Source organism: Somniosus microcephalus, unplaced genomic scaffold (genome assembly GCF_052327205.1).
Source record: "Somniosus microcephalus isolate GS21.2 unplaced genomic scaffold, FLI_Smic_1.0 unresolved_chr7, whole genome shotgun sequence".
NCBI classification, from domain to species: Eukaryota; Metazoa; Chordata; class Chondrichthyes; order Squaliformes; family Somniosidae; genus Somniosus; species Somniosus microcephalus.
In genome coordinates, this window is record NW_028225185.1 from 27,628,529 (window position 1) to 27,654,345 (window position 25,817).

General features: G+C 52.4%; 2 protein-coding genes across 4 annotated transcripts in view; one reads left to right on the forward strand and one right to left on the reverse strand.

Moving 5' to 3' along the window:
* Positions 1 to 985: 985 nt before the first annotated feature.
* Positions 986 to 14,420, reverse strand: ribc1 (RIB43A domain with coiled-coils 1). Its single transcript, XM_085978809.1, has 7 exons — positions 14,093 to 14,420; positions 10,716 to 10,797; positions 7,828 to 8,172; positions 6,368 to 6,486; positions 4,238 to 4,465; positions 3,487 to 3,653; positions 986 to 1,217 (listed from the first exon to the last, which is right to left on the reverse strand). Exons 1-7 carry the CDS (start codon positions 14,207 to 14,209, stop codon positions 1,136 to 1,138), a joined length of 1,140 nt encoding a protein of 379 aa, XP_085834935.1. The 5' UTR covers positions 14,210 to 14,420; the 3' UTR covers positions 986 to 1,135.
* Positions 14,421 to 15,218: 798 nt separating this feature from the next.
* The window catches only part of LOC147086678 (structural maintenance of chromosomes protein 1A), a 65,958-nt gene continuing 55,359 nt past the window's right edge, over positions 15,219 to 25,817 (forward strand). The window contains exons 1-2 of one of the 3 annotated variants that reach the window (XM_085978812.1): positions 15,219 to 15,419; positions 25,368 to 25,556. In XM_085978812.1, coding sequence (XP_085834938.1) covers positions 15,311 to 15,419; positions 25,368 to 25,556 — 298 coding nt within the window. In that variant the 5' untranslated portion in view covers positions 15,219 to 15,310. The remainder of the gene's footprint in view (positions 15,420 to 25,367; positions 25,557 to 25,817) is intronic. The other 2 variants (XM_085978810.1, XM_085978811.1) reach the window with 2 other exon arrangements.

Sequence of the window (25,817 nt, forward strand, 5' to 3'; positions counted from 1 at the left end):
CCTCATCTCTGTCCTAAATGGCTTACCCCTTATCCTTAGACTGTGACCCCTGGTTCTGGACTCCCCGCCATCGGGAACATCCTTCCAGCATCTAGTCTGTCCAGGCCTGACAGAATTTTATAGGTTTCGATGAGATCCCCTCTCATTCTTCTAAACTCCAGTGAGTATAAGCCCAATCGACCCAATCTCTCCTCATACGTCATTCCTGCCATTCCAGGTATCAGCCTGGTGAATCTTCGCTGCACTCCTTCCATGGCAAGAACGTCCTTCCTCAGATAAGGCGACCAAAACTGCACACAATACGCAAGGTGCGGTCTCACCAAGGCCCTGTACAACTGTAGCAAGACATCCTTGTTCCTGTACTGTACTCGAACCCTCTTGCTACGAAGGCCAACATACCATTTGCCTTCTTAACCGCCTGCTGCACCTGCATGCTTACCTTCAGCGACTGGTGCACAAGGACACCCAGGTCTCTTTGCACTTCCCCTTCTCCCAATCTATTGCCATTCAAATAATAATCTGCCTTCCTGTTTTTGCCACCAAAGTGGATAACCTCACATTTATCCACATTATAGTGCATTTGCCATGTTTCTGCCCAATCACCCAACCTGTCCAAATCGTACTGGAGTTTCACAACATCCTCCTCACAGCATACCCTCCCACCCAGCTTTGTGTCATCTGCAAATTTGGAGATATTACATCCAATTCCCTCGTCCAGATCATTGATATATATTGTGAACAGCTGGGGTCCTAGGACCGATCCTTGCGGTACCCCTCTAGTCACTGCCTGCCACTCGGAAAACGACCCATTTATTCCAACTCTTGTAACTTGTTGCAGTTCTCCTCAGTCTTGACTGTCCCCCCCTCCCACCCCCGCCAATTTGGTGTCCTCGTCCGCAAATTTAGAAAGGGATCGAACTAGATAAGGTGGCGCGCGGTTTAAGGGGTGGCCGCTGCACCCACCAATCCTGCCGTGACACGGAGAAACACTGACTAAACGTTTTATTTTGTTCCAAACTGCGCGCTTTATAGCGCCGAGAGTTGGGCTCACTGAGCCAGCACTGATATCCTGTAACTGCGTCTCCCCATTACCAGCCCACAGAGCAGATCCTGCACAGGAGCTGGCCGGAGTCCCTCAGCGACTGGATGTGTTGAACTGCAGGAAATACTGAGCGGACGGCGGGTTGGTGTAAAGCTCTTTATCCAGGTAGTCTTGGCTGGAAATAAGAATTTTCTGAATTAAGTAATCTGATCTGCTGAAAATATTCCTCATAGCCACCAGCAAATGTCATTGATCTGTAATGGAACCCCTTCCAACTCTTTCTAATCCCACAGCTACGGTTAGAAACAGAGTAAAGCTCCCTCTACACTGTCCCCATCAAACACTCCCAGGGCAGATACAGCACGGGTTAGATACAGAGTAAAGCTCCCTCTACACTGTCCCATCAAACACTCCCAGGGCAGGTACAGCACGGGTTGGATACAGAGTAATGCTCCCTCTACACTGTCCCATCAAACACTCCCAGGGCAGGTACAGCACGGGTTAGATACAGAGTAAAGCTCCCTCTACACTCCCATCAAACACTCCCAGGGCAGGTACAGCACAGGTTAGATACAGAGTAAAGCTCCCTCTACACTGTCCCATCAAACACTCCCAGGGCAGGTACAGCACGGGTTAGATACAGAGTAAAGCTCCCTCTACACTGTCCCATCAAACACTCCCAGGGCAGGTACAGCACGGGTTGGATACAGAGTAATGCTCCCTCTACACTGTCCCATCAAACACTCCCAGGGCAGGTACAGCACGGGTTAGATACAGAGTAAAGCTCCCTCTACACTGTCCCATCAAACACTCCCAGGGCAGGTACAGCACGGGTTGGATACAGAGTAATGCTCCCTCTACACTGTCCCATCAAACACTCCCAGGGCAGGTACAGCACGGGTTAGATACAGAGTAAAGCTCCCTCTACACTGTCCCATCAAACACTCCCAGGGCAGGTACAGCACAGGTTAGATACAGAGTAAAGCTCCCTCTACACTGTCCCATCAAACACTCCCAGGGCAGGTACAGCACGGGTTAGATACAGAGTAAAGCTCCCTCTACACTGTCCCATCAAACACTCCCAGGGCAGGTACAGCACAGGGTTAGATACAGAGTAAAGCTCCCTCTACACTGTCGCCATCAAACACTCCCAGGGCAGGTACAGCACAGGTTAGATACAGAGGAAAGCTCCCTCTACACTGTCCCATCAAACACTCCCAGGGCAGGTACAGCACGGTTGAGATACAGAGTAAAGCCCCCTCGACACTGTCCCGTCAAACACTCCCAGGGCAAGTACAGCACGGGGTTAGATACAGAGTAAAGCTCCCTCTACACTGTCCCATCAAACACTCCCAGGGCAGGTACAGCACAGGGTTAGATACAGAGTAAAGCTCCCTCTACACTGTCCCATCAAACACTCCCAGGGCAGGTACAGCACGGGTTAGATACAGAGTAACGCTCCCTCAACACTGTCTCATTAAACACTCCCAGGGCAGGTACAGCACGGGTTAGATACAGAGTAAACCTCCCTCTACACTGTCCCATCAAACACTCCCACGGCAGGTACAGCATGGGTTAGATACAGAGTAAAGCTCCCTCTACACTGTCTCCATCAAACACTCCCAGGGCAGGTACAGCACGGGTTAGATACAGAGTGAAGCTCCCTCTACACTGTCCCATCAAACACTCCCAGGGCAGGTACAGCACGGGTTAGATACAGAGTAAAGCTCCCTCTACACTGTCCCATCAAACACTCCCAGGGCAGGTACAGCACGGGTTATATACTGAGGGAGCGCTGCACTGTGGGAGGGGCGGTACTGAGGGAGCGCCGCACTGTCGGAGGGGCGGTACTGAGGGAGCGCCGCACTGTCGGAGGGGCGGTACTGAGGGAGCGCCGCACTGTCGGAGGGGCGGTACTGAAGGAGTGCCGGAGGGTCGGTACTGAGGGAGCACCGCACTGTCGGAGGGGCAGTACTGAGGGAGCGCCGCACTGTCGGAGGGTCGGTACTGAGGGAGCGCCGCACTGTCGGAGGGGCGGTACTGAGGGAGCGCCGCACTGTCGGAGGGGCAGTAACGAGGGAGTGCCGCACTGTCGGAGGTGCTGTCTTTCGGATGAGACGTTAAACCGAGGCCCCATCTGCCATCTCGGGTGGACGTTAATGATCCCAGGGCCACTATTGGGTCCAGGGGGGAGTTCTCCCCGGTGTCCTGGACCCAGCATTGCTCCGTTAACCAACACCCACCAGAAACACATTAACCGACCGTTCATCTCATTGCCGCTTGTGGGATCTTGCAGTGTGCAGACTGGCTGCCCGGCAGCCCGTGTCACAATAGTCGCGGAGCGATTTGGTGGGAGCTGCTTTGAAATCTGATCCATTCCTGCGAGGCATTTATCGTTAAAGGAACATGCAGCGAGTGCGGTTTGTCGCTGCTCCGATACTCACTGTGCCAGCTGCTCGCTCTCCAGCTGCTGGTTGTACTTGTCCACTTGCTTCCGCAGCCGTCGCGCCCGCTCCTCCGCCTGCTGCTCCAGGGCCAGGGCCGCGCGCGCTGCCACCGTCTGCTGCCGGCCCCACTCTGTCTCGATCTGCGCCTCCTTCATCCTCAGCCTCTGCAAGGGGAGGGTGGCAGATCAGAAAGGGTGCGGATTCTGGAGAGCGGGGACACTGGAGGGCGGGGACACTGGAGGGCGGGGACACGAGGGTCAGGACACTGGAGAGCAGAGACACTGGAGAGCGGGGACACTGGAGGGCGGGTCACTGGAGGGCGGGTCACTGGAGGGCGAGGACGCTGGAGGGCGGGGACGCTGGAGGGCGGGGACGCTGGAGGGCGGGGACAGTGGAGGGCGGGGACACTGGCGAGCGGGGACACTGGAGGGTCAGGACACTGGAGGGTCAGGACACTGGAGGGCGGGGACACTGGAGGGCGGGGACACTGGAGCGTCGGGGACACTGGAGCGTCGGGGACACTGGAGGGCGGGGACACTGGAGCGTCGGGGACACTGGAGCGTCGGGGACACTGGAGGGTCGGGGACACTGGAGGGCGGGGACACTGGAGGGTCAGGGACACTGGAGGCTGAGAACACTGGAGAACAGGGACACTGGAGGCTGGGGACACTGGAGGGCGGGGACACGAGCCAGCGCCTCCAATCGGCGCGGTGTTTGGCGTTAGGTCCTGGTTTATTTCTGGGCCTACCTTGTTCTCCTCGACCTGAAGCCTCTGCTGCCGGCGGATCTCCTCCAGCTGCTGGGGGCTCATCCCCTTCCAGCGGTCCGTTACCACACGGTGCGGCCCAAAGGCGCTGACCGCCACCTCTGGGTTCTCCGTCAGGATGTCCCCGTACACGTGGTTCCCGATCTCCACCAAGTTCTCGTCCTCCTCCCGCCGTCGCTCCACCTCCCTCGCTGCCGCCTGCTCCGCCGCCTGCCATGGATCCGGACACATCCCGTGAAATGGTGGCCTCGCCATCAGCCCCGCCCCTCAACAGCACCGCCCCATGCCCAATGGCCCCACCCCTTGACAGCCCCGCCCCCACACACTATAGCCCCGCCCCTCAACAGCCGCACCCCTTGACAGCCCCGCCCCCACGCACTATAGCCTCGCCCCTCAACAGCCGCACCCCTTGACAGCCCCGCCCCCACGCACTCTAGCACCGCCCCTTGACAGCCCCCGCCTCCCAGTTAGCCCCGCCCCCACGCCCAATAGCCCCGCCCCCACATCCTATAGCCCTGCCCCCTCACCCGATAGCCCTGCCCATTGACAGCCTTGCCCCTCCCAGTTAGCCCCTCCCCTACACCCGATAGCCCCGCCCCCGCAGCCTGTAGCCCCGCCCCTGCACCCGGTAGCCCCTCCCCTCCACCCGATAGCCCCGCCCCTGCACCCGGTAGCCCCTCCCCTCCACCCGATAGTCCCGCCCCTACACCCGATAGCCCCTCCCCTACACCCGATAGCCCCTCCCCTACACCCGATAGCCCCGCCCCTACACCCGATAGCCCCGCCCGACACCCGATAGCCCGCCCCTACACCCGATAGCCCCGCCCCTACACCCGATAGCCCCGCCCCTACATCCGATAGCCCCGCCCCTACACCCGATAGCTCCTCCCCTACACTCCATAGCTCCTCCCCTACCCACGATAGCCCCATCTCCCGATAGCCCCTCCCCTACACCCGATAGCCCCGCCCCTACACCCGATTGCTCCTCCCCTACATCCGATAGCCCCCTACATCCTATAGCCCCTCCCCTACACCCGATAGCCCCTCCCCTTCATCCGATAGCCCCACCCTTTCACTCGATAGCCCCTCCCCTACACCCGAGAGCCCCTCCCCTACACATGATAGCCCCTCCTCCCAATAGCCTCTCCCTACACCCGATAGCCCCACCCCTACACCCGATAGCCCCTCCCCTACACATGATAGCCCCTCCCTACACCTGATAGCCCCTCCCCTACTCCCGATAGCCAACCCCTACACCCGATAGCCCCTCCCCTACACCCGATAGCCCCTCCCCTACACCCGATAGCCCCTCCCCTACACCCGATAGCCCCTCCACTACACCCGATAGCCCCTACCCTACACATGATAGCCCCTCCCTACACCCGATAGCCCCTCCCCTACACCCGATAGCCCGCCCCTACACCCGATAGCCCCTCCCCTGCACCCGATGGCCCCTCCCCTGCACCCGATGGCCCCTCCCCTACTCCCGATAGCCCGCCCCTACACCCAATAGCCCCTCCCCTACTCCCGATAGCCCGCCCCTACACCCAATAGCCCCTCCCCTACACCCGATAGCCAACCCCTACACCCGATAGCCCCTCCCCTGATATCCCCTCCCGATATCCCCCTCCCGCCACCTCCGATAAACCCCGACTATGAAGGCAAGATCTGCGGCCAGACGCCTCCGCGACTCGGTGCCTGCGCCAGGCAGCCCGCTGAGCTCCCACGGTCCGCTCCCCACCCCCACCATGGCCCAGTCTGTGCGGTGGTAGCCCACCTCACCCTGGCGGAGTGGGGGGAGGGGACCCGGGGGGTGGGGGGGGGGGGGCGGGATAGGCAGAGGGATTCTTGCTCCAGGTCCGGACAGCCAGTGACCTTCCCCCGAAAACCCCCCGCCCACCCCGCTGGAACCATGCACGTGCGTAAGCGGCGACTGTGCTGCTCCCCATGGTTGAACAGCCACCCCGGACTGGCACACGTGCTGCTCCCCGTGGCCAAATAGCCCAGCATAATTGGCGAGGGAGCGGACGGCATCCGGTGCCCCGACCGTCCCACCTTCAGGTGGTCCCGAACCCTCGCTACAAGGGGGAGGGGGGGCGGCGAGGTCCCTACCAGCGCCATGTTGTAGTTGAGGGTGGCAGTGTCGAGGGCCCGGCGGCAGTCCTCCTCCATCTTGGCGAGCTGCTGCGCTCTCCCGGCCAGCTCCGTCTCCTTCTTGTGATACAGGTTGTCTGTGCGGGGGGGAAGCAAAGAGTTGGAATAAACGGCTCTTTTTCCGAGTGGCAGGCAGTGACTAGTGGGGTACGGCAGGGATCGGTCCTTGGACCCCAGCTATTCACAATATATATTAATGATCTAGACGAGGGAACTAGATGTAATATCTCCAAGTTTGCAGACAACACAAAGCTGGGTGGGCGTGTGTGCTGTGAGGAGGATGCCGAGAAACTCCAGTACGATTTGGACAGGTTGGGTGATTGGGCAGATGCAGTATAATGTGGATAAATGCGAGGTTATCCACTTTGGTGGCAAAAACAGGAAGGCAGATTATTATCTGAACGGCAATAGATTGGGAAAAGGGGAAGTGCAACCAGACCTGGGTGTCCTTGTGCACCAGGTAAGCATGCAGGTGCAGCAGGCGGTTAAGAAGGCAAATGGTATGTTGGCCTTCATAGCGAGAGGGTTTGAGTACAGGAGCAAGGATGTCTTGCTGCAGTTGTACAGGGCCTTGGTGAGACCACACCTTTGAGTATTGTGTGCAGTTTTGGTCGCCTTATCTGAGGAAGGATATTCTTGCCATGGAGGGAGTGCAGCGAAGATTCACCAGACTGATACCTGGGATGGCAGGAATGACGTATGAGGCGAGATTGGGTCGATTGGGCTTATACTCGCTGGAGTTTAGAAGAATGAGAGGGGATAGAAACATAGAAGATAGGAGCAGGAGTCGGCCATTCGGCCCCTCGAGCCTGCTCCGCCATTTAATGAGATCATGGCTGATCATCCAAATTCAGTACCCTGTCCCTGCCTTCTCCCCATATCCCTTGATCCCCTTAGCCTCAAGAAATATATCCAACTCCTTCTTCAATATATTTAATGAATTGGCCTCTACTGCCTCATTGAAACTTATAAAATTCTAACAGGACTAGACAGACTAGATGCAGGAAGGATGTTCCCGATGGCGGGGGAGTCCAGAACCAGGGGTCACAGTCTAAGGATAAGGGGTAAGCCATTTAGGACAGAGATGAGGAGGAATTTCTTCACCCAGAGAGTGGTGAACCTGTGGAATTCTCTACCACAGAAGGCGGTGGAGGCCAATTCATTAAATATATTCAAAAAGGAGTTAGATATATTTCTTAAGGCTAAAGGGATCAAGGGATATGGGGAGAAGGCAGGGACAGGGCACTGAATTTGGATGATCAGCCATGATCTCATTAAATGGCGGAACAGGCTCGAGGGGCCGAATGGCCGACTCCTGCTCCTATGTTTCTATGTGCGGGGGGAGCAAAGCAAACGGCGGGTGAGGCTGGGGGGCAGGAGGAGGGGCTGGTGTACGGGAGAGGAGGAGGAGGGAGTACCTGCGAATTTCTGGTCCCTTTCGGCTTCGTCCTTCTCCCGCCGCTGGGCCGCCAGCCACTTGCGAGACTCCTGCTGCTGGAACTTAATCCGGGGCTTCTCGTTGGGGTCCTCGCCCTGGAACCGCTGCATCCCGGAGGGGCCACACCGAGGGTCGCTGTCGCTCACCCGCGCCGGCTTGTCCTTCTTCAGCGCATCGGGGTCGGACAGGTCGAAATCCCGCCGGCTCTCCGGCTGCTGGTAGCGAGCCCGGTACTCGCCCAGCTCCTCGTTCAGCGCCCGCTCCTTCTCCTGCTCGACAGCCTCCAGCAGCCGGGCCGTCTGCTCATAGCGTAAGCTTTCCGCGTCTGCACGAGGGGAGGGAGGGGACGCAGAGGTCAGGCAGGTCGTTCTTGAAGGCGGCACCTCCGACAGTCCTGCGCTGCCTCAGTACTCCCAGCGCAGGTACAGCACGGGTTAGATACAGAGTAAAGCTCCCTCTACACTGTCCCATCAAACACTCCCAGGGCAGGTACAGCACGGGTTAGATACAGAGTAAAGCTCCCTCTACACTGTCCCCATCAAACACTCCCAGGGCAGGTACAGCACGGGTTAGATACAGAGTAAAGCTCCCTCTACACTGTCCCATCAAACACTCCCAGCGCAGGTACAGCACGGGTTAGATACAGAGTAAAGCTCCCTCTACACTGTCCCATCAAACACTCCCAGGGCAGGTACAGCACGGGTTAGATACAGAGTAAAGCTCCCTCTACACTGTCCCATCAAACACTCCCAGGGCAGGTACAGCACGGGTTAGGTACAGAGTAAAGCTCCCTCTACACAGTCCCTTCAAACACTCCCAGGGCAGGTACAGCACGGGTTAGATACAGAGTAAAGCTCCCTCTACACTGCCCCATCAAACACTCCCAGGGCAGGTACAGCACGGGTTAGATACAGAGTAAAGCTCCCTCTACACTGTCCCATCAAACACTCCCAGGGCAGGTACAGCACGGGTTAGATACAGAGTAAAGCTCCCTCTACACTGTCCCATCAAACACTCCCAGGGCAGGTACAGCACGGGTTAGGTACAGAGTAAAGCTCCCTCTACACAGTCCCTTCAAACACTCCCAGGGCAGGTACAGCACGGGTTAGATACAGAGTAAAGCTCCCTCTACACTGTCCCATCAAACACTCCCAGGGCAGGTACAGCACGGGTTAGATACAGAGTAAAGCTCCCTCTACACTGTCCCATCAAACAATCCCAGGGCAGGTACAGCACGGGTTAGATACAGAGTAAAGCTCCCTCTACACTGTCCCATCAAACATTCCCAGGACAGGTACAGCACGGGTTAGATACAGAGTAAAGCTCCCTCTACACTGTCCCCATCAAACACTCCCAGGGCAGGTACAGCACGGGGTTAGATACAGAGTAAAGCTCCCTCTACACTGTCCCACCAAACACTCCCAGGGCAGGTACAGCACGGGTTAGATACAGAGTAAAGCTCCCCCTACACTGTCCCCATCAAACACTCCCAGGGCAGGTACAGCACGGGGTTAGATACAGAGTAAAGCTCCCTCTAAACTGTCCCCATCAAACACTCCCAGGGCAGGTACAGCACGGGTTAGATACAGAGTAAAGCTCCCTCTACACTGTCCCATCAAACACTCCCAGGGCAGGTACAGCCCGGGTTAGATACAGAGTAAAGTTCCCTCTACACTGTCCCATCAAACACTCCCAGGGCAGGTACAGCACGGGGTTAGATACAGAGTAAAGCTCCCTCTACACTGTCCCATCAAATACTCCCAGGGCAGGTACAGCACATGTTAGATACAGAGTAAAGCTCCCTCTACACTGTCCCCATCAAACACTCCCAGGGCAGGTACAGCACGGGGTTAGATACAGAGTAAAGCTCCCTCTACATTGTCCCATCAAACACTCCCAGGGCAGGTACAGCACGGGTTAGATACAGAGTAAAGTTCCCTCTACACTCTCCCATCAAACACTCCCAGGACAGGTACAGCACGGGGTTAGATACAGAGTAAAGCTCCCTCTACACTGTCCCATCAAACACTCCCAGGGCAGGTACAGCACGGGTTAGATACAGAGTAAAGCTCCCTCTACACTGTCCCATCACACACTCCCAGGGCAGGTACAGCACGGGTTAGATACAGAGTAAAGCTCCCTCTACACTGTCCCATCAAACACTCCCAGGGCAGGTACAGCACGGGTTAGATACAGAGTAAAGCTCCCTCTACACTGTCCCATCAAACACTCCCAGGACAGGTACAGCACGGGTTAGATACAGAGTAAAGCTCCCTCTATACTGTCCCCATCAAACACTCCCAGGACAGGTACAGCACGGGGTTAGATACAGAGTAAAGCTCCCTCTACACTGTCCCCATCAAACACTCCCAGGGCAGGTACAGCACGGGGTTAGATACAGAGTAAAGCTCCCTCTACACTGTCCCATCAAACACTCCCAGGGCAGGTACAACACGGGTTAGATACAGAGTAAAGCTCCCTCTACACTGTCCCATCAAACACTCCCAGGGCTGGTACAGCACGGGGTTATATACAGAGTAAAGCTCCCTCTACACTGTCCCATCAAACACTCCCAGGGCAGGTACAACACGGGTTAGATACAGAGTAAAGCTCCCTCTACACTGTCCCATCAAACACTCCCAGGGCTGGTACAGCACGGGGTTATATACAGAGTAAAGCTCCCTCTACACTGCCCCAACAATGTACCTCAGCCACCAAACTCACTGGAGCACCCTGTACTGCACCAGTCTCACCAGTTCGAACACCAGGCGTCCCACGGCCCGTGTACGAGACTGACGATTTAATGTTGAATTAGACGTGTAAAAACTGTCCCGGACTTGACCCTGATGTCCATCTATGGATAATTACCAAATGCACCGCTCCGCAGTCGCTCTCTGTCCTGTCTCGTCTTGTTTTCAAGTACTTGCTGATCCAGGAATGGCCGATCGATCTTCGAAATGAACCAGAATAAATAATTGCAACATTCGTGACCACGGGTAAAGATTACATCGAGTGTACGGCACCGAAACAGGCCATTCGGCCCCACTGGTCCGTGCCGGTGTTTCTGCTCCACACGACCCTCTTCATCTCACCCCATCCCCGTATCCTTCTATTCCTTTCTCCCACGTGTGGTCACCTCGCCTCCCACACAGGATAGTGGAACGGTCTCCCAGAGAAGCGAGGTGGTGCTGGGTCAAGTGATCGCTCTGCGAGTAACCCAACATTTCTGGGGGACTCCTGCCTGCTGATTACCTGCTCAAGTCCTGGAGCACGGAATGACCTTAAATACAACCATAGGGACAGGGGGAGGCCATTCAGCCCCTCGAGCCTGTTCAACGAGATCAGGGCTGATCTGCGACCCAACTCCATCCACCCACCTTTGACCCATATCCCTCAATGCCTCTGGCTAACAAAAATCTACCAATCTCAGGTTTCAAATTAACTATTGATCCAGCATCAATTGCTGTTTGCAGAAGAGAGTTCCAAACTTCTACCACCCTTTGTATGTAGAAGTGTTTCCTAACCTCACTCCTGAAAGGTCTGGCTCTAATTTTTAGACTCTGCCCCCTAGTCCTGGACTCCCCAACCAGCAGAAATAGTTTCTCTCTCTCTCCCCTATCGGTTCCCCTTAATATTGGGAGAGATTGGGTCGATTAGGCTTATACTCGCTGGAGTTTAGAAGAATGAGAGGGGATCTCATTGAAACTTATAAAATTCTAACAGGACTAGACAGACTAGATGCAGGAAGGATGTTCCCGATGGCCGGGGAGTCCAGAACCAGGGGTCACAGTCTAAGGATAAGGGGTAAGCCATTTAGGACAGAGATGAGGAGGAATTTCTTCACCCAGAGAGTGGTGAACCTGTGGAATTCTCTACCACACAAGGCAGTTGAGGCCAATTCATTAAATATATTCAAGAAGGAGTTAGATATACTTCTTAAGGCTAAAGGGATCAATGGATATGGGGAGAAGGCAGGGACAGGGTACTGAATTTGGATGATCAGCCATGATCGCATTAAACGGCGGAGCAGGCTCGAGGGGCCGAATGGCCGACTCCTGCTCCTATCTTCTATGTTTCTATATATCTTGAAAACTTCGATCAGATCACCCCTTAACCTTCTAAACTCCAAAAAGTACGACCTCAGTTTGTGTAATACCACCCCATGTGTGACTCTGGCACCTCTTAACTCCTTGGTACTTGACAGGGCGGAGCGAGAAAGAATTGGAGGGGTGGGGGGGAAGAGCAGAAACAGTGGGGTTCAAAGCCTGCTCGAAGTTTAGGTGGTGAATTTGGGGAGGGTGATCGGGTGGCGCTGGGATTTAGAGAGTGGGGGTGCTATGGCCACTGATGGAGGACTAGTGGGAGCGGAGAGGTAGGTGTGAAATACTTGTTACCTTGGCTGACTCTGTCGATACACACACAGCCTTCTCACTCACAGGGGAGAGATCGAGTCCAACTCCGTCGAATTAAGCCCATAATCCAGGCTGACCCTCCAGTGCCAATACTCAGGGGGTGCTGCACTGTCGCACCGAGATGTTAAACCGAGGCCCCGTCTGCCTTGGGTAGAACTCCCGTGGCACTATTGGAGGAAGAGAGGGGGGGCAGAGCTGGGAACGGGACTAAGGGAAGAGCCCTTTCAGAACAGAAAGACTCGCATCTCTCCAGCGCCTTTCAACACCTCAGGACGTCCCAAAGCCCTTCACAGCCAATGAAGTACTTTTTGAAGTGTGGTCATTGTTGTAATGTAGGAAACGTGGCAGCCAATTTGTGCACAGCAAGCTCCCACAAACAGCAATGTGATACTGACCAGATCATCTGTTTTAGGGATGTTGGTTGAGGGATAAATATTGGGTCTAGGACACCGGGGAGAACTCCCCCCCCGCTCTTCTTCCAATAGTGACCATGGGATCTTTTATGTCCACCTGAGAGGGCAGATGGGGCCTTAGGTTAACGTCTCATCCAAAAGACGGCATTTCAAACAGTGCGGCGCTCCCTCAGAACTGCCCCTCCGACAGTGCGGCGCTCCCTCAGAACTGCCACTCCGACAGTGCGGCGCTCCCTCAGTACTGCCCCTCCGACAGTGCGGCGCACCCTCAGTACTGCCCCTCCGACAGTGCAGAGCTCCCTCAATACTGCCCCTCCGACAGTGCGGCGCTCCCTCAGTACCGCCCCCCCGACAGTGCGGCGCTCCCTCAGTACCGCCCCTCCGACAGTGCGGCACTCCCTCAGTACCGCCCCTCCGACAGTGCGGCGCTCCCTCAGTACCGCCCCTCCGACAGTGCGGCGCTCCCTCAGTACTGCCCCTCCGACAGTGCGGCACTCCCTCAGTACCGCCCCTCCGACAGTACGGCGCTCCCTCAGTACCGCCCCCTCCGACAGTGCGGCGCTCCCTCAGTACCGCCCCTCCGACAGTGCGGCGCTCCCTCAGAACTGCACTGGGAGTGCCGGCCTAACTTTTGTGCTCAAGTCCTTGGAGCGGGTCTTGAACCCACAACCTTCTGACTCAGAGGCGAGAGTGAGACCCACTGTGCCGACAATTTTCAGAGAGACAGTACAGGTACGATGGGTCGATTGGGGGAGGGCTATGGGGCCAAGTGACCTCCTCCCGTGCTGTAATATTCAACAACGCTCTGAACACAAAACCAGTCCGTCCGCATCCGTGTAAAATAACAAAGATACGAGCATTGGGAAAGGGCAGGGGAATGCCTTCCGGGATGACCATTCTCAACAACAACTATAATAATTTGCATTTATATAGCGCCTTTAACGTAGTAAAACGTCCCAAGCAGCTTCACAGGAGCGATTATCAAACAAAATTTGACACCGAGCCACATCAGGAGATATTAGGACAGGCGACCAAAAGCTTGGTCAAAGAGGTCGGTTTTAAGGAGCGTCTTAAAGGAGGAGAGAGAGGTTTAGGGAGGGAATTCCAGAGCTCCGGGCCCAGGCGGCTGAAGGCACGGCCGCCAATGGTGGAGCGATGGGAATCGGGGGATGCGCGAGAGGTCAGAATTGGAGGAGCGCAGAGATCTGGGAGGGTTGCAGGGGCTGGAGGGGGTCACAGAGATAGGGAGGGAGGGCGAGGAGGGATTTGAAAACAGAAATGTTAATATCGAGGCGTTGCCGGACCGGGAGCCGATGTAGGTCGGCGAGCGCAGGAGGGGGGTGATGGGGCGAACGGGACTCGGCGGGAGGGCGGGCGAGGGGTTCGGGGGGCACTCGGCGGTACCGTCTCCGCCGCTTACCCCCAGGGTCCGGTGCCTGGCGTTGAATATGCGACTCTGTCGTTGCTGCTCCGCGTTCCTCCGCCTCTCGATGGCTGCAGTCTGCTTGGGGTCAACGGGGATGTCCAACTTGTACATATTTCCTCCTCTCGTCTTATTATATTTATATATTTTACATATATATGTCGTTTTTTTTTTCACTGGTTGCTGTGCAAAGTGCCCTTTGGATGAATCTGGGTCTGTCTGGGCGGTGCAGCCCGCATTTCTTGGCTTTAAAGCCCTTTTAGAGACGGATGTGGCAAAGTTTTGCAAAGTTCCTGGCAACTTGGCATTGTAACAGACAAAAGGACGCTCTGGGTCACCATGGCAACAGACCCACTTCACCTCCAGCAAAGGAGGGGGTTTTCAAATTAACAATTTATAAAATTATATTTTTCCACGCTCCACCCGCTCCCAATAGATTTATTCCGTATTATTAAAAGTAACAAAGCATCAATGTGTTCAAATAGCGCTTTATTTCCTTCAATTATCTTCCTTTATTTTCCTCATCAAAAACTGTCGCCCGCTGTGGCCGCTAAATATGGAACAGACCCCGGTTCTGGTGATTGGCGTAAGCTTGCACCAATCAGGGCTCAGGGTTGGCGGAGGGCGGACCAATAGCGTGTGAGAAGGAGGCGGGCCGATGCGAGTGCGCAGGCGTGGTGCTTTGCATTCTGGGCGATGTAGTCCTTCCCAAACCAGTTACCCGGTGCAGGTTGACGCATGCGCGTTGGAAACCTGGGTGGTGGTGGGGCTGCATTCTGGGAGCTGTAGTTCATCCCGTCCGCATCAATGGTCGACGGAGCGAGAGGAACTACAACTCCCATCGCCGGTAACCCCGGTGCAGTTTGACGCCTGCGTATGACATATCCCTCGAAGCTTGGGGAGGTATGCATTCTGGGAGCTGTAGTTTCCTCTCCTATTCGCATCCATGGGAGGCGGATTGAGAGGAACTACAACCTCCCCATCGCTGATAACCCCAAAGGCGATTGACGCCTGCGCACTACGCGCACTCGGCGCCTGGGGAGGGGCGATGCATTCTGGGTGTTGTAGTTCACACACCAGTCCGCGGCCATGTTAGGCGGAGCGAGAGAAACTACAACACCCAGGAGGCCAGGTTGGCGGGAGAGCGGCTGGCCGGTGTTGTCCGTCGAGCGGGAGGATTGCTCGGTAGGAGCGGAGCTGAGCCGAGCCGAGGTCATGGGCTTCCTGCGGCTGATCGAGATCGAGAACTTCAAGTCGTACAAAGGCCGGCAGATCATCGGGCCCTTCAAAAAATTCACAGCCATCATCGGACCCAATGGCTCGGGTGGGTGGGTGCGGCGGAGCGCGGAAATCGAGGCCGGGGATGAGGGGGGTTTGCTAGGCCGCGCCTCTTCCACACTTCACCAAAATCTGACCTTTAAATGTTTAAATATTGCTTGAAGCTTATTTTTTAAATCTTTTTATATTTAAAAAAATGTTATTACATTTAAAAAAAGTTTCCTTTACATTTTTTAATGTGTTTTTGTTATATTTTAAAAATTGTTAACTTTTTATGGCAGAAGACACGAACAACATCTCAATAATGGATAATCAAAGGGATGGGACTAAAGACCATCTCTGAGGAAATAGTACTGGGGAAAATAATGGGACTAAAGACCATCACTGAGGAAATAGTACTGGGGAAAATAATGGGACTAAAGACTATCACTGAGGAAATAGTAACATAGAAACATAGAAGATAGGAGCAGGAGTAGGCCATTCGGCCCCTCGAGCCTGTTCTGCCATTCAATGAGATCATGGTTGAGCATCCAAATTCAGTACCCTGTCCCTGCTTTCTCCCCACATCCCTTGATCCCTTTAGCCTTAAGAAATATATCCAACTCCTTCTTGAATATATTTAATGAATTGGCCTCCACTGCCTTCTGTGGCAGAGAATTCCACAGATTCACCACTCTCTGGGTGAAGAAATTCCTCCTCATTTCTGTCCTAAATGGCTTACCCCTTATCCTTAGACTGTGACCCCTGGTTCTGGACTCCCCCGCCATCGGGAACATCCTTCCTGCATCTAGTCTGTCCAGTCCTGTCAGAATTTTATAAGTTTCAATGAGATCCCCTCTCAATCTTCTAAACTCCAGTGAGTACAAGCCCAATTGACCCAATCTCTCCTCATACGTCATTCCTGCCATCCCAGGTATAAGCCTGGTGAATCTTCGCTGCACTCCTTCCATGGCAAGAACATCCTTCCTCAGATAAGGTGACCAAAACTGCACACAATACTCAAGGTGGGGTCTCACCAAGGCCCTGTACAACTGCAGCAAGACATCCTTGTTCCTGTACTCGAACCCTCTTGCTATGAAGGCCAACATACCATTTGCCTTCTTAACCGCCTGCTGCACCTGCATGCTTACCTTCAGCGACTGGTGCACAAGGACACCCAGGTCTCTTTGCACTTCCCCTTCTCCCAATCTATTGCCATTCAAATAATAATCTGCCTTCCTGTTTTTGCCTCCAAAGTGGATAACCTCACATTTATCCACATTATAGTGCATTTGCCATGTTTCTGCCCAATCACCTAACCTGTCCAAATCATACTGGAGTTTCACGACATCCTCCTCACACCATACCCTCCCACCCAGCTTTGTGTCGTCTGCAAATTTGGAGATACTACATCCAATTCCCTCATCCAGATCATTAATATATATTGTGAACAGCTGGGGTCCTAGGACCGATCCTTGCGGTACCCTACTAGTCACTGCCTGCCACTCGGAAAACGACCCGTGCATTCCAACTCTTTGCTTTCTATCTGCCAACCAGTTGTCTATCCAAGTCAATACCTTGCCCCCAATCCCATGTGCCTTAATTTTACAAGCTAATCTCTTATGCGGGACCTTATCGAAAGTCTTCTGAAAGTCCAAATACACCACATCCACTGGTGCTCCCTTATCTATTTTACCAGTTACATCCTCAAAAAATTCCAGTAGATTAGTCAAGCACGATTTACCTTTTGTAAATCCATGTTGACTTTGTCCGATCCTGTCACTGCTTTCCAAGTGCTCTGCTATTACATCTTTTATAATGGACTGTAGCATTTTCCCCACTACCGATGTCAGGCTTACCGATCTATAATTCCCCGCTTTTTCTCTACCACCTTTTTTGAATAGTGGGGTAACATTAGCTACCCTCCAATCCATGGGTACTGTTCCAGAGTCGATCGAGTTCTGGAAGATGACCAGCAATGCATCTACTATCTCTAGGGCCACTTCCTTAAGTACCCTAGGATGTAGATTATCAGGCCCTGGGGATTTATCGGCCTTCAATCCCGTCAACTTCCCCAACACCATTTCCCTACAAATACTGATTTCTTTCAGTTCCTCCCCTTCATTAGTCCCTGTGTTCCCCGACATCTCTGGGAGGTTATTTGTGTCCTCCTTTGTGAAGACAACCAAAATATGTATAATTGGTTTGCCATTTCTTTGTTCCCCATTATAAATTCCTCTGATTCTGACTGCAAGGGACCTACGCTTGACTTCACCAATCTTTTTCTCTTCACATATCTATAAAAGCTTTTACAGTCAGTTTTTATTTTCCTGCAAGCTTACTTTCATAATCTATTTTTCCCCTCTTAATTAATCCCTTTGTCCTCCTTTGCTGACTCCTAAACTGCTCCCAATCCTCAGGTTTGCTGCTTTTTTTGGCCAATTTATATGCCCTCTCTTTGGATCTTATGTTATCCCTAATTTCCCTTGATTTATTTTTATGCCAAACTGGGATAAACAAATTCTGTAGTTCATCCATGTGATCTTTGAATGTTTGCCATTGCCTATCCACCGTCAACCCTTTGAGTGATATTACCCAATCAATCCTACCCAACTCGCGTCTCATACCATCATAGTTCCCTTTATTTAAATTCAGGACCTTAGTCTCTGAGTCAACTACTTCCCTCTCCATCTTAATGAAGAATTCGATCATATTATGATCGCTCTGACCCAAGGGGCCTCGCACAACAAGATTGCTAATTAATCCTTTCTCATTGCATAATACCCAGTCTAAGATGGCCTGATCCCTAGTTGGTAGTAGTAATAGTACTGGGTAAAATAATGGGACTAAAAGACCATCACTGAGGAAATAGTACTGGGTAAAATAATGGGACTAAAGACTATCACTGAGGAAATAGTACTGGGTAAAATAATGGGACTAAAGACCATCACTGAGGAAATAGTACTGGGTAAAATAATGGGACTAAAGACTATCACTGAGGAAATAATACTCGGTAAAATAATGGGACTAAAGACTATCGCTGAGGAAATAGTACTGGGGAAAATAATGGGACTAAAGACCATCACTAAGGAAATAGTACTGGGTAAAATAATGGGACTAAAGACCATCACTGAGGAAATAGTACTGGGGAAAATAATGGGACTAAAGACCATCACTGAGGAAATAGTACTGGGGAAAATAATGGGACTAAAAGACTATCACTGAGGAAATAATACTCGGTAAAATAATGGGACCAAAAGAGGACAAGTCCCCTGGACCAGATGGCCTGCATCCCAGGGTCTTAAAAGAAGTGGCTGCAGAGATGGTGGATGCATTGGTTGCAATATACCAAAATTCCCTGGACTCTGGAGAGGTCCCAGCGGATTGGAAAACTGCTAATATAACACCCCTAATTTAAGAAAGGAGGGAGGCAGGAAGCTATAGACATAGAAACATAGAAGATAGGAGCAGGAGTAGGCCATTCGGCCCTTCGAGCCTGCTCCGCCATTCAATGAGATCATGGCTGATCATCCAAACTCAGTACCCTGGCCCTGCCTTCTCCCCATATCCCTTGATCCCTTTAGCCTTAAGAAATATATCTAACTCCTTCTTGAATATATTTAATGAATTGGCAACTGCCCTGTGTGGTAGAGAATTCCACAGGTTCACCACTCTCTGGGTGAAGAAATTCCTCCTCATCTCTGTCCTAAATGGCTTACCCCTTTATCCTTAGACTGTGACCCCTGGTTCTGGACTCCCCGACCATCGGGAACATCCTTCCTGCATCCAGTCTGTCTAGTCCTGTTAGAATTTTATAAGTTTCAATGAGATACTCTCTCATTCTTCTAAACTCCAGTGAGTACAAGCCCAATCGACCCAATCTCTCCTCATACGTCATTCCTGCCATCCCAGGTATCCAGTTAGCCTAACGTCTGTCGTTGGGGAAAATGCTGGAGTCCTTCGTTAAGGAAGCAGTAGCGGGGGCATTTGGAAAATCATACTGCAGTCAAACAAAGTCAGCATGGTTTTCGGAAAGGGAAATCATGTTTAACAAATTTGCTGGAGTTCTTTGAGGAGGTAATGAGCAGGGTGGACAAGGGTGAGCCAGTGGATGTGGTGTATTTGGATTTCCAGAAGGCATTCGATAAGACTAGATGCAGGAAGGATGTTCCCGATGGCGGGGGAGTCCAGAACCAGGGGTCACAGTCTAAGGATAAGGGGTAAGCCATTTAGGACAGAGATGAGGAGGAATTTCTTCACCCAGAGAGTGGTGAACCTGTGGAATTCTCTACCACAGAAGGCAGTAGAGGCCAATTCATTAAATATATTCAAGAAGGAGTTGGATATATTTCTTAAGGCTAAAGGATCAAGGGATATGGGGAGAAGGCAGGGACAGGGTACTGAGTTTGGATGATCAGCCATGATCTCATTAAATGGCGGAACAGGCTCGAGGCTCGAGGGGCCGAATGGCCGACTCCTGCTCCTATCTTCTATGTTTCTATGAACTGGAGGAGGCCGTTCAGCCCCTCGAGCCTGTTACATTAGGAACAGGAGGAGGCCGTTCAGCCCCTCGAGCCTGTTACATTAGGAACAGAAGGAGGCCGTTCAGCCCCTCGAGCCTGTTACATTAGGAACAGGAGGAGGCCGTTCAGCCCCCTCGAGCCTGTTACATTAGGAACAGGAGGAGGCCGTTCAGCCCCTCGAGCCTGTTACATTAGGAACAGGAGGAGGCCGTTCAGCCCCTCGAACCTGTTACATTAGGAACAGGAGGAGGCCGTTCGGCCTCTCGAACCTGTTACATTCGGAACAGGAGGAGGCCATTCAGCCCCCTCGAGCCTGTTACATTAGGAACAGGAGGAGGCCGTTCAGCCCCTCGAGCCTGTTACACAGGAACAGGAGGAGGCCGTTCAGCCCCCTCGAGCCTGTTACATTAGGAACAGGAGGAGGCCGTTCAGCCCCTCGAGCCTGTTACATTAGGAACAGGAGGAGGCCGTTCAGCCCCTCGAGCCTGTTACATTAGGAACAGGAGGAGGCTGTTCAGCCCCTCGAGCCTGTTACATTAGGAACAGGAGGAGGCCATTCAGCCCCCTCGAGCCTGTTACATTAGGAACAGGAGGAGGCCGTTCAGCCCCTCGAACCTGTTACATTAGGAACAGGAGGAGGCCGTTCGGCCTCTCGAACCTGTTACATTCGGAACAGGAGGAGGCCATTCAGCCCCCTCGAGCCTGTTACATTAGGAACAGGAGGAGGCCGTTCAGCCCCCTCGAGCCTGTTACATTAGGAACAGGAGGAGGCCATTCAGCCCCTCGAGCCTGTTACATTAGGAACAGGAGGAGGCCGTTCAGCCCCTCGAGCCTGTTACATTAGGAACAGGAGGAGGCCGTTCAGCCCCTCGAGCCTGTTACATTAGGAACAGGAGGAGGCCATTCAGCCCCTCGAGCCTGTTACATTAGGAACAGGAGGAGGCCGTTCAGCCTGGATGATCAGCCGTGATCTCATTGAATGGCGGAACAGGCTCGAGGGGCCGAATGGCCGACTCCTGCTCCTATTTCTTATGTTCTTAAATCATCTTATTTATATTTTTTTATGTTTTAAATGTTTCTTTACTTTTTTAATCTTATTTAATAAATGTTATATATTTAAATATTTAATGTTATTTTTGATATTTATTTGTTTTATATTTAAATCTTTTTATATTTTCTATTTTTTTTACATTTTTAAAATCTTATCTTTAAATCTTTATTTTTAAATGTTATATTTTCTAATTTTTAAATGTTTTTTAAATCTTGCTTTTTTATTCTACAATTTTTAATGTTCTATTTTTTAACCTATTATATTTTAAGTGTTTTTACATTTTTTAATTATTTTAATCTTTATTTTTAAATGTTGCTATATTTTCTAAATATTTAAGGTTATTTTTTATATTTATATTTTTGTTATTTTTATATTAAATGTTTTAAAATATTTTTTAAATATTTTAATTTTTTTAAATGTTATTTTAAATATTCAAGTTTTATTTTAAATATTCCAGCCCTACAAACCCCCCCTGAGATCTCTGCGCTCCTCCAATTCTGGCCTCTCGCACGTCCCCCCGATTTCCATCGCTCCGCCATTGGCGGCCGTGCCTTCAGCCGCCTGGGCCCCGAGCTCTGGAATTCCCTCCATAAACCTCTCCGCCTCTCTCTCCTCCTTTAAGCCGCTCCTTAAAACCGACCTCTTTGACCAAGCTTTTGGTCACCTGTCCGAATGTCTCCTTATGTGGCTCGGTGTCAAATTTTTTGTCTTATACTCCTGTAAAGTGTCTTGGGACGTTAAGGGCGCTATATAAATACTTGTTGTGTGTGTGGTTGTGTGTCTGTGTGTGTGTGTTACTGTCTGTGTGTGTGTGTTACTGTCTGTGTGTGTGTCACTCTGTGTGTGTGTCACTGTCTGTGTGTGTGTGTCGCTGTGTGTGTGTGTCGCTGTGTGTGTGTGTCGCTGTGTGTGTGTGTCGCTGTCTTTGTGTGTGTGTGTGTCGCTGTCTTTGTGTGTGTGTGTGTCGCTGTCTTTGTGTGTGTGTGTCGCTGTCTTTGTGTGTGTGTGTGTGTGTCGCTGTCTTTGTGTGTGTGTGTCGCTGTCTTTGTGTGTGTGTGTGTCGCTGTCTTTGTGTGTGTGTGTGTCGCTGTCTTTGTGTGTGTGTGCGTCGCTGTCTTTGTGTGTGTGTGTGTGTGTGTCGCTGTCTTTGTGTGTGTGTCGCTGTCTTTGTGTGTGTGTCGCTGTCTTTGTGTGTGTGTCGCTGTCTTTGTGTGTGTGTCGCTGTCTTTGTGTGTGTGTCGCTGTCTTTGTGTGTGTGTCGCTGTCTTTGTGTGTGTGTCGCTGTCTTTGTGTGTGTGTCGCTGTCTTTGTGTGTGTGTCGCTGTCTTTGTGTGTGTGTCGCTGTCTTTGTGTGTGTGTCGCTGTCTTTGTGTGTGTGTCGCTGTCTTTGTGTGTGTGTCGCTGTCTTTGTGTGTGTGTCGCTGTCTTTGTGTGTGTGTCGCTGTCTTTGTGTGTGTGTCGCTGTCTTTGTGTGTGTGTGTCGCTGTCTTTGTGTGTGTGTGTGTGTCGCTGTCTTTGTGTGTGTGTGTCGCTGTCTTTGTGTGTGTGTCGCTGTCTTTGTGTGTGTGTCGCTGTCTTTGTGTGTGTGTCGCTGTCTTTGTGTGTGTGTGTGTGTCGCTGTCTTTGTGTGTGTGTGTCGCTGTCTTTGTGTGTGTGTGTGTCGCTGTCTTTGTGTGTGTGTGTCGCTGTCTTTGTGTGTGTGTGTGTGTGTGTCGCTGTCTTTGTGTGTGTGTGTGTCGCTGTCTTTGTGTGTGTGTGTGTCGCTGTCTTTGTGTGTGTGTGCGTCGCTGTCTTTGTGTGTGTGTGCGTCGCTGTCTTTGTGTGTGTGTGTGTGTGTGTCGCTGTCTTTGTGTGTGTGTCGCTGTCTTTGTGTGTGTGTCGCTGTCTTTGTGTGTGTGTCGCTGTCTTTGTGTGTGTGTCGCTGTCTTTGTGTGTGTGTCGCTGTCTTTGTGTGTGTGTCGCTGTCTTTGTGTGTGTGTCGCTGTCTTTGTGTGTGTGTCGCTGTCTTTGTGTGTGTGTCGCTGTCTTTGTGTGTGTGTCGCTGTCTTTGTGTGTGTGTCGCTGTCTTTGTGTGTGTGTCGCTGTCTTTGTGTGTGTGTGTCGCTGTCTTTGTGTGTGTGTGTCGCTGTCTTTGTGTGTGTGTGTGTGTCGCTGTCTTTGTGTGTGTGTGTCGCTGTCTTTGTGTGTGTGTCGCTGTCTTTGTGTGTGTGTCGCTGTCTTTGTGTGTGTGTCGCTGTCTTTGTGTGTGTGTGTGTGTCGCTGTCTTTGTGTGTGTGTGTGTCGCTGTCTTTGTGTGTGTGTGTGTCGCTGTCTTTGTGTGTGTGTGTCGCTGTCTGTGTGTGTGTGTCGCTGTCTTTGTGTGTGTGTCGCTGTCTTTGTGTGTGTGTGTCGCTGTCTTTGTGTGTGTGTGTGTGTCGCTGTCTTTGTGTGTGTGTGTGTGTCGCTGTCTTTGTGTGTGTGTGTCGCTGTCTGTGTGTGTGTGTCGCTGTCTGTGTGTGTGTGTCGCTGTCTGTGTGTGTGTGTCGCTGTCTGTGTGTGTGTGTCGCTGTCTTTGTGTGTGTGTCGCTGTCTTTGTGTGTGTGTCGCTGTCTTTGTGTGTGTGTCGCTGTCTTTGTGTGTGTGTCGCTGTCTTTGTGTGTGTGTCGCTGTCTTTGTGTGTGTGTCGCTGTCTTTGTGTGTGTCGCTGTCTTTGTGTGTGTGTGTCGCTGTCTTTGTGTGTGTGTGTGTGTCGCTGTCTTTGTGTGTGTGTGTGTGTCGCTGTCTTTGTGTGTGTGTCGCTGTCTTTGTGTGTGTGTCGCTGTCTTTGTGTGTGTGTCGCTGTCTTTGTGTGTGTGTCGCTGTCTTTGTGTGTGTGTCGCTGTCTTTGTGTGTGTGTCGCTGTCTTTGTGTGTGTGTCGCTGTCTTTGTGTGTGTGTCGCTGTCTTTGTGTGTGTGTCGCTGTCTTTGTGTGTGTGTCGCTGTCTTTGTGTGTGTGTCGCTGTCTTTGTGTGTGTGTCGCTGTCTTTGTGTGTGTGTCGCTGTCTTTGTGTGTGTGTCGCTGTCTTTGTGTGTGTGTCGCTGTCTTTGTGTGTGTGTCGCTGTCTTTGTGTGTGTGTCGCTGTCTTTGTGTGTGTGTCGCTGTCTTTGTGTGTGTGTCGCTGTCTTTGTGTGTGTGTCGCTGTCTTTGTGTGTGTGTCGCTGTCTTTGTGTGTGTGTCGCTGTCTTTGTGTGTGTGTCGCTGTCTTTGTGTGTGTGTCGCTGTCTTTGTGTGTGTGTCGCTGTCTTTGTGTGTGTGTCGCTGTCTTTGTGTGTGTGTCGCTGTCTTTGTGTGTGTGTCGCTGTCTTTGTGTGTGTGTCGCTGTCTTTGTGTGTGTGTCGCTGTCTTTGTGTGTGTGTCGCTGTCTTTGTGTGTGTGTCGCTGTCTTTGTGTGTGTGTCGCTGTCTTTGTGTGTGTGTCGCTGTCTTTGTGTGTGTGTCGCTGTCTTTGTGTGTGTGTCGCTGTCTTTGTGTGTGTGTCGCTGTCTTTGTGTGTGTGTCGCTGTCTTTGTGTGTGTCTCGCTGTCTTTGTGTGTGTCTCGCTGTCTTTGTGTGTGTCTCGCTGTCTTTGTGTGTGTCTCGCTGTCTTTGTGTGTGTCTCGCTGTCTTTGTGTGTGTCTCGCTGTCTTTGTGTGTGTCTCGCTGTCTTTGTGTGTGTCTCGCTGTCTTTGTGTGTGTCTCGCTGTCTTTGTGTGTGTCTCGCTGTCTTTGTGTGTGTCTCGCTGTCTTTGTGTGTGTCTCGCTGTCTTTGTGTGTGTCTCGCTGTCTTTGTGTGTGTCTCGCTGTCTTTGTGTGTGTCTCGCTGTCTTTGTGTGTGTCTCGCTGTCTTTGTGTGTGTCTCGCTGTCTTTGTGTGTCCGTCGCTGTCTTTGTGTGTCCGTCGCTGTCTTTGTGTGTCCGTCGCTGTCTTTGTGTGTCCGTCGCTGTCTTTGTGTGTGTGTGTCCGTCGCTGTCTTTGTGTGTGTGTGTCCGTCGCTGTCTTTGTGTGTGTGTGTCCGTCGCTGTCTTTGTGTGTGTGTGTGTCCGTCGCTGTCTTTGTGTGTGTGTGTGTCCGTCGCTGTCTTTGTGTGTGTGTGTGTCCGTCGCTGTCTTTGTGTGTGTGTGTCCGTCGCTGTCTTTGTGTGTGTGTGTCCGTCGCTGTCTTTGTGTGTGTGTGTCCGTCGCTGTCTGTCGCGAGTGCGTCGCCGTGCGTGTGTCGCCATGTGTGTGTGTGTTAGTGACTTTTCTATCGATGGCCCCTAGCTCTGGTCTCCCCCCACGAGTGGAAACATCTTCTCTACGTCTACCCTATCGAAACCCTTCATAATTTTAAAGACCTCTCTCGGGTCACCCCCCTCAGCCTTCTCTCTCTTCCAGAGAAAAGGGCCCCAGCCTGTTCAGTCTGTCCCGTTCGACGCTGGCTTAAATTCTGTGTCCTTCTCGCCCAGGCAAATCCAATCTCATGGACGCCATCAGCTTCGTGCTGGCGGAGAAGACCAGCAATCTGCGGGTGAAGACGCTGAAAGACCTGATCCACGGTGCCCCGGTGGGCAAACCGGCTGCCAACCGCGCGATGGTCAGCATGGTGTACGCGGAGGACAGCGGCGATGACAAGGTCTTCACCAGGATTATCGTGGGTGAGTGGCGGGCGACGGGAGCGGCCTGTTCCGAGATTGGCTCGTGCGTCAGGTTAGATAGACCCTGGGCCTCGTTCAGAGCCAGGCAGAATGGCTGGGATCGAATCATCCAGCACAGGAGGAGGCCATTCGGCCCGTCGTGCCTGTGCCGGCTCTTTGAACGAGCTCTCCAATCAGTCCCACTCCCCCCTGCTCTTTCCCCACAGCCCTGCAATTTATTCCTCTTCAAGTATTTCTCCAATTCCCCTTTTGAAAGTCACT